Source organism: Castor canadensis, chromosome 4 (genome assembly GCF_047511655.1).
Source record: "Castor canadensis chromosome 4, mCasCan1.hap1v2, whole genome shotgun sequence".
NCBI lineage: Eukaryota > Metazoa > Chordata > Mammalia > Rodentia > Castoridae > Castor > Castor canadensis.
This window is the reverse complement of record NC_133389.1, coordinates 743625-758126: the sequence shown is the minus strand read 5'-3', so window position 1 is coordinate 758126 and position 14502 is coordinate 743625. Positions and strand designations below refer to the sequence as shown.

Here is a 14502-nt window from a genome sequence, read left to right as displayed (position 1 = left end):
AGGTGAAATGATGGGTTTTGCTGGGATGAATACACTGCTGATACTGCATCTCACTGTCATGTGCTTTGCCTGAGTCTCTCTGTTGAAGAGAGACGGTCTGTGACCCCCCTTCACAGTCCTCCAGCTTGCAGGCAATGGGTTCACAGGGAGGTATGGACAGGACAGTGGTGCTGTCACAGAGGATGTTCTTGAGACCCGTGACTTGGCTCCTCCTCTTCCAGTGTGGAAACATGGCACGTGAGGGGCTACGAACCCTCGTGGTGGCAAAAAGAACACTAACAGAGGAGCAGTACCAAGACTTTGAGGTGAGCAACTTCAGTTCCTGCCATTCTCAGACTTGCCTTCCCTGTAAGCCCTGGTTTCCCCACTGAAATGCAGCCTGACCATCCACCTGTGCAAGTCCAGTGTCCCTGCATCTGTGGGATGTAGGCTGCCATGACCAGATTGGGCTCTGTGCTCCCCTCTCTCCAGTTTGGGGAAGGGAGGCTCCACAGAGGCTAGAAGTTCCTATGTCCTCAGTACAGGGTAAGCATCCCTAATTTCCCCAACACACCCAGGGACAAGCTGGTTCAGAGTTGGCAGATGTTTGGAGTTTGGAATATTTGCATAGACTTCACTGGTTCAGCATCCATAATCCAAAACATCCAAAATGTTCCAAAATCTGACACTTTTTGATCATTATGTCAGTGCTCAAAGTTTATCTGACTTTCGGCTTGGAGATGCTCAGTCAGCCTGCATTGTTAATTTCCACATAAAAAGTGATCACAAGCACCCACAGAGCACACACAAGCCTGTCTCCTCTGTCCTCAGAGCCAGTGCAGTTCATCTGTGGAACACACATGGAACGTGTACATATGTGTGCGGGGTGTCCCCTCTATCCCCAGAACCGATACAGCCAAGCCAAGCTGAGCATCCACGATCGGACTCTGAAAGTAGCTGCCGTGGTAGAGAGCCTGGAGAGAGAGCTGGAGCTGCTGTGCCTCACTGGGGTGGAGGACCAGCTGCAGGCCGACGTGAGGCCCACGTTGGAGATGCTGCGGAATGCCGGCATCAAGGTATGGCCTGGCGCCCTGACACCCAGAACTAAAAACCTTTTTCAGCAAACTACTTTTCTCCTTGAGGTTTTGTTCTGTGACTGCCTATGCAATGGTGGGTAGAAGAGTTTGTAGGCAAAGCTTCATCCTAGCTCCCCATCTTCCTTACCATCCTCACCACCAGTGCACCTCCAGAAGCATCCACACTGACCCTGCCTGTAGACTTCTTTCTGCCTGTCCCTGCCAGGTTCCCCACCATGTGGTTCAGCCACATTCCCTGCCAGTTAGTTTCCTTACTTTGCACCAGCCAGTCAGAATCCTGCGCCATCAAGGTGGGGCACAAACATTCTTACTGCAGCAGCTTCTATGCTCCTCAAACCCAGGGCATCCTGGTGAGCTCTTGTGCATTTGGTGAGGTCAGTGCAGGAGAACCTATATGGGCTTTTTGTTTCACTTGCTGCTGAATCCTGCCTGTGCAGAATCACCTCATGCTGCAGAGCTTCTGGCCATGGACAGAAAGCAAATATTATCATGTGTTGACTGCAGTGGGGCTTCTGAAGCAACATGTACACTTGTCACAAACATGGGAAGCGCAAAGGAACACACAGTGGTAAGCTGCTCTCACACTCCTGCTTGGCCACTGAGGCAAAAATGGGATTCTTTCTCCAGAAACATGCAGGAGTACACACACAAACACAGAGGCACTTTTCTCCCGTGGCTCCTCATCAACATGGGTCCAGTACCAGCAGCCAGCTCGCCATCAGGCTGCACTGGGGCCAGAGCACCTCACACAGGAGTTCTCAAACTCGACTCCGCATATAGTCAGCACCGGGTGAGGGCTGGAGGTGTGGCTCAGGCTGTAGAGTGCCTGCCTAGCAAGTTCAGAGCTCTGAGTGCAAACCTCAGTTCTGACAAAGAAACAAAATGTACACCAGGTGAGGAAATGTGGTTAGTTAGTAACAGATGGCCTATCCATTTTAAATAGCCTAGATTATCAATATATTGAGGTAGTAACTGTTCCTAATATAAAGGCTTGGATATTTGCAGTGATTCTGTGTTAAATTGTGGAAGACTTCTGTCTTAAGGTCCAGACTCTCTTATCACTGTACATTACGCTCAATCTGACTCTGGATCCTGCTCTGAAAGTAAAAGGTGTATGTCAACCAGATCTCACATGCATTTCCTAAGTGACACATGGGTTGCTTGGCAATAGCAGTTCTTATTCACTTTGTCATAGTAATGTGGCATCATCTCAGGTGCAGGAAAGCGAATACAAATGTGCTAATTAAACAGAAAGCAGAAAGATAAGAGCCATAGCTGATTACTCCTGAGTGAATAATCAGTATGACACACAAGCTTCTCTGCTTCCTGTTTCCAAAAATGCATCTTTCTATATGATGCAGAAGAACATTGAAATTCAGACAGTAAGCATATTACTGGAAGCTTTTTGCTGTTTCATGAAATAGAAATAAAGTATCTTGCTATATATATATATATATTAAATGCTCTGATGTTTTAGTCTTTTATAGTCTAGGCCTATATACATATGTAGTATGTGCATGTATATTTTGATTTTTAAATGTAAAAATAACATTATTTGATATGTTTGATGTAAATAACTTTTGGCTATGGGCCATGTGCCCATTTGGACTTCACTAAGTTGAAACAAATGTCTTCACAATCCTTCTGTCTTGTTTGGCCTGTCTGTCTGCATGGAAAGCTGTGTAAATATTACCATGTGGCATAATAGATATGTGCATTAGACTCAGCCCAGCAAAGCCCGCTCTTTAGTCATGAGCTCCAGGTCCCAGCTGCTTTGTCTAAACATGACTTGCTCTGACCTACCTTCCCCAAAACAAGTCAGTACTGACACTTTTATTGTGGTACAAGTCATACAACAAAATTTGCTATTTTAGCTACTTGAAAGTGCATGAGAGTTCAGAACACCTGCAGTGTCCTGTGACCGTCACCATCATCCGTCCCCAGAACTGTCCACCTTCCCAAACTGAATCCTCCCCATTACTGTCCACCCCATCCCCCCCCCAGCTCCTGCACCCACCATTTTCCCTCCTGTCCTTATGAATTTGACTTCTAGACACCTTATATGAACAGAATGGCACAGTCTCTGTCAGTGTCTGGCCGACTTCACTCAGCATAATGTTTTCAGGGTCCAGCCATGTTGCTCTGTATGTCAGAATTTTCTTCCTTTTATTTTGGCAGTACTGAGGTGCTCACTAGGCAGGTGCGTCACCACTTGAGCCATACCCTCAGCCCTTTTCCTTTTGTTATTTTTTGGGTAGGGTCTTGCATTTTTGCCTGGACCAGCCTTAGACCAGGATCCTCCCATGTAGCTAGTATGACAGGCACTCACCACCATGCTCAGCTTACTGATTGAGATGAGGTCTCACTTTTTGCCCAGACTGGCCTCAAGCCACAATCCTCCCAACCTCACCCTCCCAAGTAGCTGGAATTTAAGTCATAAGCCACTGTGCCCAGCCTTTCTTCTTTTGTAATGCTGAATGGTTTGCCACTGGGTGATTGGACCCATTTTCCTTTTCTCTGTCAGTGGACACTTGGGTGGCTTTTCTTTTTTACTGTTGTGACAGTGCTGTGAATGTGGTTATACCAATGTCTCCTCAAAGACAGACACTTTTAAGACGCAGAAGTGTAGCTGCATTGTTGAAGTTCATCAGTTTCATTGCTTCACAGATATGGATGCTGACGGGCGATAAACTGGAGACAGCGACCTGCATTGCCAAAAGTTCACACCTGGTGTCTCGGACACAAGACATTCATGTTTTCAGACCAGTAAGTGTGCTTCTAAGTCCCTTTGACCTTTTAACTACTTTAGCTCACAACTAAAATCTATTATTTTTGTGAAGGTATACATGTAGTTATTTGTTAATTATTGTCTTTTTAAAAAGAAGCATTAAAATTGTTTTCTTACTCAATTTATGTAAGAACATGTTAAAGTAATTCAGTTGCATGAAATGTGATTTTAAAGCTGCTTTTTGATAAAGTGAACAGGCTGTGAATTGAATGGCATTTCCATTGTACTATCATTATCGTCCTCACTGTTATCATGCCTGTCTTTAAACAGCGCACCGTGACCATATTCTCCTCAGTTTATTATTTTGTTTTTCTTTTAGCAGCACTAGGGTTTGAACTCAGAGCCTCATGCTTGCTAGGCAGGTGCTGTACCTCTTGAGCCACACTTCCAGCCCTTTTTTTCTTTTGAGCATTTCTTGAGTAGGGTCTCATAGTTTTTGCCTGGATCTGGGCCTCAGACCACAGTCTACAATCTTCCTATATACACCTCCCACTGGGATGGCAGGCTTGCACCATCACACTTGGCTTATTTGTTGAGACAGGTCTCACTAACTTTTTTTTGCCCAGATTGGCCTCCTGAGTAGCTGAAATTATAGGCATGTACCACTACACTCAACCCTGTATTGGTTTTTTAAAGTATTTTCTCTGAGCTATAAGAGTTAATGTAGTGCAGAAGCTGCTCCTGTGAGCCGAGTGCAAACACAGAGCTGGAACGTGCCTTTGACCTGCTGCTGTTCCAGAGTAGGTGCTCTTCCTGAACTAGTGCAAAGACACCATACCAGTGATCTGAATTTACATGTTTACTGTCTGTGTTAGCTAGGATGGAATTTAATTCAAACAGGAAACACAGTTCCTTGGATCTTGACTGATAGTGGGTGAGCAGCCACGAAGTCTGTGCTGAGGGAACACAGCACTGGCTCCTATGGCAGTGGTGATTTGCACATTTACATGTAAATGTACTTCACTGCGAAGCATCAGCCCTGCCAACTAGGCCCTGCAGACTACTATTTGCAATTAAATTATTAATGCTTCTGATAAAACTTCCCATCAATTCTTGTTGACTTTGTCACAGTTATAGCACCACAAATTAAGTTTTCCATAATAAAACCTACCTGAGACTAATTTGCATCACATGAAATTTTTAATTTATTTCACTCCTATATCACTACTTTTATGCCCCATAAAATCTTCACTGAAAGAATGTCAAGATCAGTACTTCTTTTTCTAGCATGTTTTCATTCTAAAATCCATGATACTTCAGTATTATGAAATAATACTCTTTTAGATTGCTTAATCCTTTAGACACTAAGCAAAAGCTAATGGGATAAGTGGAGACCCATGCAGAGATGGCAGAAGCAATTTTATAAAAGTACTCTGCATCTTTCCACATCTTATGAAAAGAGGCATGTTTAAATAAAAAACCTAATTGTAGATATTTCGGTCTCTTACCTGATGTGTGGTGAAAAGGAACTCAACTTCCTCAAGCGCTGGCATCCGACATGAAATATTGCTCTCCAGGGCTATGTTCGTAAGGTTCTAAGCCAGTGATTGATTCTCAACAGTGCTACACACCTACCGTGCTGTCACTTTATTAAATCATTGTCTCATATAAAGCACTAGAAACTTGCTAGTCATCGTCACTGTCTCTTAAAGGAGTCTATATAGCAGCAACCCCTCCCCACTGTGCACAGGTGATTGCTAGTGCTGGGGCCTTGCTTGTAAGTCTTAACATAAGTCTTAGGTGTGTGCAAGGCACTTGCATCACACACTGCACTGCAAGTTTCCTGCTTTCCAATGCCACAGGCAGGAAAGCACTCTAGTGGAGGAGGAATTTGAAAAGGTCTTCATATGGAACACACCTTTAGGTTCTAAATGCTGTGATTCCTCAAATAATGTCATTTTGGTCTGTGCCTCTCATTTAGAAGATGTTTTAATTTGTGATACTTTTTTCTCCTCTAATGAAGGTAGCCAGTCGGGGAGAGGCCCATTTGGAGCTGAATGCGTTTAGAAGGAAGCATGATTGTGCACTGGTCATATCTGGGGACTCCCTGGAGGTAAGACTGGTCCCCAGCTGAGAGTGTGTCTGTCTCCTGAGAAAGGCTGGTCCATAACACAGCATGTGTCTGTCTGTCTAAGACTGGTGTCTGACTGAACATGTGTCTGTCTGTCCATCTTTCCATGCAAGTGCTCCAGGGTTTCTTGAATGAAACATGTTCATCAAGCAGCCCAGCTGATGTCTGCTATTTTGCACAATTTTTCCTGTCACAACTGACATATGGGTTAGGCCTAAGGACAAGTCCTGGCCATGTCTGAATGACCCTTGTCCCTCTCTGTTCAGAGATTGGTTGACTTCAGTGATTCCAGGGCTTGTCCTGGGTCCCTCTCGTAGCTAATAGTGCCACCTTCCTGTGATTCTGATGTTGGACCAGGTTTCTATGCATCAGGCACACAGAGCAGATGTCTAGTTAAATCCTATCCACTTTTTGATTCCCAGGCCACCTGGGAGTGTAGAAGGTGCTAAAAGGACCACAGGGAATGCCCCAGGGGAAGGGGGCCGAGGAGGTTTGACCGAGCCTTGATTCCCACTGCTGGCAGGATCTAGGGCAGCAATGCTCACAGTAGCCTCATTGCCTGTTTTGTACATGTATCAGGCACCAGGCTCAGATGGCTGCACCCATAGCTGGCTGAGCATCTCTCTCCATACGACTTTTGCCTGGGGCTCTCGACTAAACATCTCAGACCTTGCACGACACCAGCTTCCTCAGGGCATTGTGCCAAGATGTCTGGGCAAAAGCTGGGAAACTTCCTCAGAGAGCCTTGGCTGCCCCAGAACGCCATGTGGGTCTCATTCTGTTGTTGAGCAGGTCACCAAGGCCAGCCACAACTCAGGAGGGGAGCCACAGTGCCTCTCAGTGGAGAAGTAGTGAAGACTAAGCTGTTTTCACTACTGTAGTATTAATACCAGAGGTCAGACCATAGCTCAGGTTATGGAACATTCCATTAGGTACTTTGAGTAGATAGGCTTCCTCAGGAGGAGAAGGAGGAGGAGGAGGAGGAAGGATGGTTCTAAGTTATCCAGAATTCCTTCTCCTGATTCTTATATTTGCTCATCTCTGTGAGACCCCTGGAATACTTCATAGAATTCATAAGAGATTATGAACTGTGGAATCCATGGTGGTCACTGAGATAGCCACTCCTGCACCTCTGCAGTTGCACTTCTGTGGCTGTCTTCTCCCTCACCTGCCTGGAAGTGAGTGGGGCACCCCTCACCTTGGCCGTCACTATGTCCAACATATCAGAGAATATGTGAGGTCCTTTACGCCCTGTTCTCCATAGCACCCACGAGACAGCCGGGAGGCATCATGTTCTCTTTCCCAGGTAAGGGCATTGTCTTTGCTGCTCCCAGCACACACTGAAGAGTTTGATATTTGTACCTTATTTCTAAATAACAGTGTCTGTAGAGCCATAATTTGGTCCTTTCAATGTCTTGTAGCAAGGTAATACCTGCTTAGTTCCTGGCACTTACTTTGCTCTCCTCTGTCTAACATGCTCTTAAAGGTTTGTGGTGACTGACAGAAAATGCATGTGTTATGGAGAGTGAAAATGTGCAGATTAAAGAGCCAAAGTTAGGGAGAACGAGGAAGAAACCGAAACAGTCATGGTGTGTGCAAATGAGCACTGGGAGGTTCCAAAGGGGATCTGCAAATGAGGCTTTGGGCTTCTTTGCCTGAGAACAGAAGGGAAAAGGCAGGGGAACTTAGGTGGCAGAAACAGTTGGTGCCAGCTATGGCTGGAGGAGGGAGTTTTGTACAGCCCTAAGTTTTGTACAATCTACATGGGCTCTGTCAGTATGGAGCAGGAGCTGGGGAAAAACACTCTCCTACTGTCAGTACCATTTGTAGTACATGATCTGAGAGCCTGATTTCCAGTGTTCTCCTTCATGCTAGGGAGAAGTTCCAGGGTTCTAGGCAGAACAAGAGGAAGTCATGCCCTTGAGGCAGGGCTTTGGGAGTTGGTTTTCTCAAAAAGGTAGGCAATTAGGAACTGGAACTGTCTCCTTGGCAAGGACCCTAAGTGTGTGGCAAACCAAGGTCTTGATCAGCCAACTGCTGAGAAGGAGGGGTTAAATTCCTCCTAAAAACATAGTCCAATGGGAAGGTTTTATGGAGTGGCCTATACTTGCTTCAGAGGAAGACAGAGATCATCTAAGTCACGTTAGCCAAGTGACTCCTTGGGATGTCCTGGGTTCTGACCCTGGGCCTGGCCTCTGTCTGAGCTGCTGTCTGCTTGCCTAGTGCTTTCTCATCAGAGGCCTGGTTGCCCCACTGCTCTCTCCACCTAGCCTTCCTCTGTGGCTGCTAGCCCAGTTTACCCATCCCCCAGCACCAGAAAGGGTGTGTTATGAAGTGGGGAGGACGTGGGCACAGGCAAGATCCAAGAAACACAAGGCTTCCCCACCCTGTCTACCCAGCCCTCCTGCTGGAGTCCAGGCCACGTGGTAACAGTGCCTAACAGAGTGCCATCTTCCAGGTCTGCCTGAAGTACTATGAGCACGAGCTTGTGGAGCTGGCCTGCCAGTGCCCTGCTGTCGTGTGCTGCCGCTGCTCCCCCACCCAGAAGGCGCACATTGTGACCCTGCTTCGTCAACACACCGGGAGGCGCACCTGTGCCATTGGTGAGCCTGATGAGAGGGGTGCATCTTCCCACCATCAGCAAAATACTGACATCTGCAGGCAATATTGTGTTCCATCTCTAAAATTAGATTTTACCAACATCCCTGGAAACCTTTTAAATAGCCCTTGATGGTTAAAAAAAAATGCATGGTGAGAGAAAGGTGTCTTAATTAATTTCCCAACTTTTTGCGCTTCTCAGGTGATGGAGGAAATGATGTGAGCATGATCCAGGCGGCCGATTGTGGAATTGGGATTGAAGGCAAGGTAGGTCTGACATTTGGTCTCTCACATACCCCGCATGTGTTTGGTGAGTATGTATGCAGTCAGCACACAGTGAAGGAGCCTGGTCTGGCCAGCACTGAGCCCCATACTTAAGTGAGAAATGGGCAGATCAGAGCCCTTCCTTCTGCTCTTCACTCTGTGGTTCCTATGAAATAGGAAGGCAAAAAGTACACTAGTCCTCAACCCTCCAAGTGTCCTGCAGGAACTTTCCTTCAAGCCACCTGTGCTTACAGTTTGGCTGGACTGGGACCAGATCCCTCAGCACAACTTTCTTGGCCTCCCTCCCTTGCTTTGTTTGCATGCCACTCTCTCCTGCCGACTGAGCCATGGTTGAGGCCTGTCTTCATGCCAGCCTTGGTTGCTGTCCTTATGTATGTTACCCACAAGACCTGGGAAATTTGCCCATCTCGAGTTTGGCTGTTCCCTTGGCTGCTCTATTCTGAGGAGCCTTACAACTGCTTCAAGAACTAGTAGCATTACAGCTCTTCAAGAATAGTCTTGAAGAGGCCTAAAACCATGGAGTGGGGGTGCTTAATTCCTGTGTTGCTGGTAGACTGCTAAAGCCATTCTTCCAAAGTACTTATGAGCAACTCCTGACGTCCATGTTCAGGCACCTTGGGCAGGTTTGTGGGCACCAGTACAGGCTCCTCCACCTTCTCCTCCATGCCAGGATGGATGTGCCATGTGAAGCTTCCAGCATTGTGCAGAAAGAGCTACCCACTCCTTTTGATTCAGGCCAAGCTCCAAAACAGCTTTGGAGCATGTGGCTCTCAGTGTGCAGTGTTTTGAAGAGGTGCCTGTGTGGTTCTGCTGCAGGAGGGGAAGCAGGCCTCGCTGGCAGCAGACTTCTCCATCACGCAGTTCAGACATATTGGCAGGCTGCTCGTGGTGCACGGGCGGAACAGCTACAAGAGGTCTGCAGCACTCGGCCAGTTTGTCATGCACCGGGGCCTTGTCATCTCCACCATGCAGGTACTGGCCGCTTGGCTAAGTGGGGTCATTCTCTTGTGTGCAAGTCTGAAATGCCGAGACAGAGCCCCTTGAAGACTCAGCATATACCTAAAATAATGAAGGACGGGAAGGTAAAACAGGTCCTGTCTGGGGCTGGGTACCAGTGGGAGGAGGGAGGGCAAGTATGGTGGATGTACTGTACATTCGTATATGAAAATAGAACAATGGAACTTGCTGAAATTGTTCTAGGAAGGCCAGATGGAGATGAGGAGAAACGATGGAGGGTGAATCTAATTAAGACATAAGCACATATGTAAATGTCACAGTGTGTCCCCTGTCCAGCTATTATGTGCTAATAAAAAATTTTCTGAAAAAAAGAAACGAGGGGAGAGTGGATCTCCACAGAGGATGGTAAGGGCGGGGTATCCCTCCCTTTCCTGAATGCAGGCGCATAAATTGGGACAACAGTCAGGCTTCCCACCCTTCCATAACTGAGCACCAACTCTGAGCAGCTGCCCCACAGTGCAGCTGCTTAGGAGACTGCTTACCCACCACAGCTCAGGACGAGGAGCCTCTGCTATCCGAGTCTGTGCAGGAAGTAGCCATCAGCAGCTAGAAGAAAAACAGACATTAATATTAGGGCATGTGGGAGAAGCCTGCATGAAAGCAGTGCACATGTGGCTAGCACTGGCTGTTTTCACCTATGTGTTCTGTCTTCTAGGCAGTGTTTTCTTCAGTCTTCTACTTTGCATCCGTCCCCTTGTACCAGGGGTTCCTCATGGTGGGGTAAGTGAAATGCTGTGCTCGTGGTGCCTCACAGTGTCCCATGTGGGAAAACTTTTATTTTGAAGAAGTGTATGTGGAATACTGAATAATGTTCTGGGTAATTCTGCATCATTACTTACACACCAGCATGTAGAATGAATAACACTATGGTGAAATCGACATTGCACTTGGGGGAACTTAGAGACCACACTGGACACTTAGGCCTCTGGAGACCATACTGTTAGTTTCTTGTTAGATTTTGTCTCATGGGGAAGCGCTAATTTGTGTCAAGAGCTGCACTGGATCTGAGATTTGGTTAAAGGGCCCTGTGGCATAATGAGGGCAGAGCCCATTCTGAAGCTGCCATCAGCAGGGGTTGAGGCCATAGCTGCAGGCCTCCTAAGCTTGCCCTGTCCAGGTGGGAACATGGCTTAATGTGAGGAGGACAGAACAACTGCCAACCAGGACACAAAGTATAAAAGGCACTGGAGTGCCTCTTTAGATTTGGGTGAGATGTGACCAACTCCAAAACAGACACCGGGAGTCCATCCCTGGCAGCACTGAACCCTTACCTTCACAGATTGCTCCTGGGAGACCTTAAGTGTATGAGATGTATGGAGGGCATGCAAGTTGTAACAAAAGCTAAAGTGATCTTGCCTGCCAAATCTGCAAAAGAGGAATTCTCTCCAAATGTGAATTCCTACCCTCTGTGCTTATGCCTAGAGATAAAGTCAGTATAACTGCTAGTGTGTGGCCATAAAAGAAAAAAAAAAAAGAAAAGCCACCCTCTGCCACTGTCTCCCTGTGCTCCACAAAACTAGTCACTGTCACTCACCTCTACTGGGATTCCATCTCATGAATAAATCTGGGATGAGCCCAACCACTGACCTTTGTGCTCTGCTTTGAGCACGTGCCTACCCTCCTCTCATCCTCATTCTGTGCGTTCTCCTCTGGAGGAGTCCAGAGGGTCCAGTACTACGCTCATAAGAGAAGCAGCCCAGGTCTCAGCAAGGTAGGTTTGTGCAGGTGCGGCCCTGGACACGTTCACACCAGCACCTTTCTCCGAGGTGTCTGGCTTCCCTCTAGGCCAGCCGAGGGCAGGCAAGGCAGGTTATCTCACCTGCAAGCTATCGTAGTGCTTTCTAAGGGCCATTTCATCTGACAGCTCCCTAACTTTAGCAAAATACAAAGAAGTAGTGTTTTTTATTACATGTAGGGTCCCCGTAAGTCACCTGCTTCCCCAGTCAGAATTTGTGATGGGTGCTGCCTATCCTCCCCGGGGCTCTCTAGCGTCCTTCCATGGTGCTTCTCCACAGCACAGTGGCCTCTTTTAAGGATCCAGGTAGTCAGGCTGGGCTACCCAGGTTGGATTACCTAGGTAATCCAGTCTAATCTCCCGTAAGTGTGTCATGTGTGGTGCTGGCACAGAGTGTGGACATCTGGGGATCCATTACTGACCACATTATGGTGTGATGAAGAAAAAGAGGGCCTAACATCTCAGGCCTGGGTGTGCACACTGACTCCACAGTCACTGGCTGCAACCTTGAAACATCCTTGCTCTCCTGAGCCTCGGTTTCCTCATCTAATAGGCAGTTGTAATATGGAGACTCAAGTGCTGTTGTGTGGGATGGACATGATGAGTTCCTAGCACAGAGCTCAACACTTTCTAGGTACTAGGAAACATGCTCCTCCCATGTGACCCAGCACACGCCCCAGTTGGCAGTTCTGGCCACCATTAATGAGAAACTGTCTTCACAGAAACCTGGGAAGTGAATGTTCAAAGTAGTTTTATTTATAAAACCCCAAACTAGAAATAACCAAGATGTACTTCTGTGGATGAATGAGTGGTTAAATAGCTCACCCACACTGTGATGCCACTCAGCAATAAGAAGGAAGTACTCTCAACACAGCCACAGTCTGGATGACCTCCAGGGAACTGTGCTGAGTGCAACAGCCACTCTCCAAAGGCTACCTACCATATAGTTCCATTTGTACAGTAACCCTGAAATGAGAGATGAAGAGCAGGTAGGTAGTGCCAGGGTAGTACGGCGAGGGAGGCGGTCATGACTACGGAGGACACAGAATTCCGTGGTCTCATCTGCATCTGAACTTTTTAGTTGGTTTTTTTTTTTTTTTACAGAATTTTGTTTTGTTGAGGTGTTTGAAACTTGGATGTACTTCTTGTGCTAGACATATGGTCATAACTGTGTCAGACATTTACTGAACTAACGTAACTTAGTCTTCTCGGTTTCTAAGGTATGCAACTATCTACACCATGTTCCCAGTGTTCTCTTTAGTGTTGGACCAAGATGTGAAGCCAGAAATGGCAATTCTCTACCCAGAACTGTACAAGGACCTCACCAAGGTATGGCCTGGCACACAGCCAATATGGGACAAGTGTGAGAAAACATAGGCATTTTGGATCATTGTCTGACATTTTCCTTTTGAGTTAAACTTCAAAAGGGGAAATGTCCCGGGGGAAAATTCTCTCAAATGTTTGTAGTAGAGTGCTCGTGTTATGCATGAAACTAGAATTTTAAAGGATGCGCCAAACCATGTGAGGAACTTGAGGATTTAGCAAACAGACTTCCCAAATGGCTGAGAAGACCTATGCCTTGATTTCTTAGGAAGGGTGCTGACCAGCTGTGGCTGCACCTGATCAGCACTGTTACCCTCGTGGGTTTCAGAATCGTGTCTGAAAAGTGACTAACAGTGCATCTCTGCTCCCGACACATGCTGTTCTGCAGCAGTGCTGTGATGAACAGCATCGTCCACAGGGCTGCTGGGCTAACGCTATGCACAGGACCCACTGAGCTGGAGGCTGTGCCTGTCCAGAGTAAGATACTCCCCAAGGAGGTTCTGAGTTTATTATGTTTTTGTATGAAAGCATATTTTAAAGCTAGAAACTGTAAGGACACAGGGTAGAGGAAGGGCTCATTTCTTCAGATACATATTATAACTGGAATTTTCCACATGGCTAGCTTTCCTGAACTATCACTGACAACAACATCCACTAACCCTCCATTAAATTTAGGTTTACCATTGATAACCTGAAATTGTTAACTAAGATTTTTAGAACTGTAGCCACATGGTACAGTGAAAAGAAATAAGATTAGGTGTTCAAAAAACTAGATGCCAGCCCACCTCACTGCCAACAGACTACACTGCAGCCCACCTGACCACTGAGTGGTCAGAGAGGTGCTTGGTGAGACAGGTCACCTTTTGGCTTTCCTGGTATTATTGAAGGATTGGGTATATTAAAATTTTAAAGCTCTTGGAACAATAGGAAATGGCCATATACTTTATCATCAGGACAAATAAACCTAGTTCAACAGTACACATAAAGTAAGATATAAATGTCGAGTATTCTTATCATGGGACTACCAGGAGAAATTATTCCAAATTACATAGGTTACAGTTAGAAGAAACACTTTTGGTCTAATATCCTAAAATGATGAGACCATTTGGATCTCTCAGGTTATTCCAAACAATTACAGTTGTAGTAACTTACGCATCACCTCATTTCCAGATACTCTGCAAATGTGTGTTCAATTTTGCCTCACAGATGGAAGGTGGAAACAAGCTCTTTGTATAAAAATCCAGAACTGGCCCACCTCCCCTAAACCTAGAGTCAGGCTCACTGTAGGTGCAGTCCACCAGCTTTGAGGACTTCTCATCAGCAGGGCTGGAATAAAGGCAGGGATGGAAGGAGGACCACGAGGGGGAGAGAGATGTACCAAGGCCTAAATCTGCAGATCTAAATTACTCCAGTCACTAAAGAGTCTAACAAATGAGCTCATCTCTAGCTGAAGCCATGGCATCAGTGCATTTGTTGTTGGAGCTCACGCCCTTTACACGTGAGGATGTTGTGTTCAGTTTGGACTGGGTTGCAGCTCATCCAGGGTTAAGGTTTATTTTGTTAAGTGGACAACAGTTCAGAATGCTTGAGCATTCTAAAGTTAGGACAT

The 14502-nt window shown here is 46.5% G+C and overlaps 1 protein-coding gene across 8 annotated transcripts in view; it reads left to right on the top strand.

Moving 5' to 3' along the window:
* The window catches only part of Atp9b (ATPase phospholipid transporting 9B (putative)), a 234565-nt gene that overhangs the window by 210124 nt on the left and 9939 nt on the right, over positions 1-14502 (top strand). For all 8 annotated transcript variants that reach the window (XM_074069605.1, XM_020163739.2, XM_020163736.2 and 5 more), the window contains 9 exons: positions 222-305; positions 885-1055; positions 3744-3842; positions 5828-5917; positions 8394-8538; positions 8736-8800; positions 9635-9790; positions 10491-10555; positions 12791-12899. In XM_074069605.1, coding sequence (XP_073925706.1) covers positions 222-305; positions 885-1055; positions 3744-3842; positions 5828-5917; positions 8394-8538; positions 8736-8800; positions 9635-9790; positions 10491-10555; positions 12791-12899 — 984 coding nt within the window. The remainder of the gene's footprint in view (positions 1-221; positions 306-884; positions 1056-3743; positions 3843-5827; positions 5918-8393; positions 8539-8735; positions 8801-9634; positions 9791-10490; positions 10556-12790; positions 12900-14502) is intronic.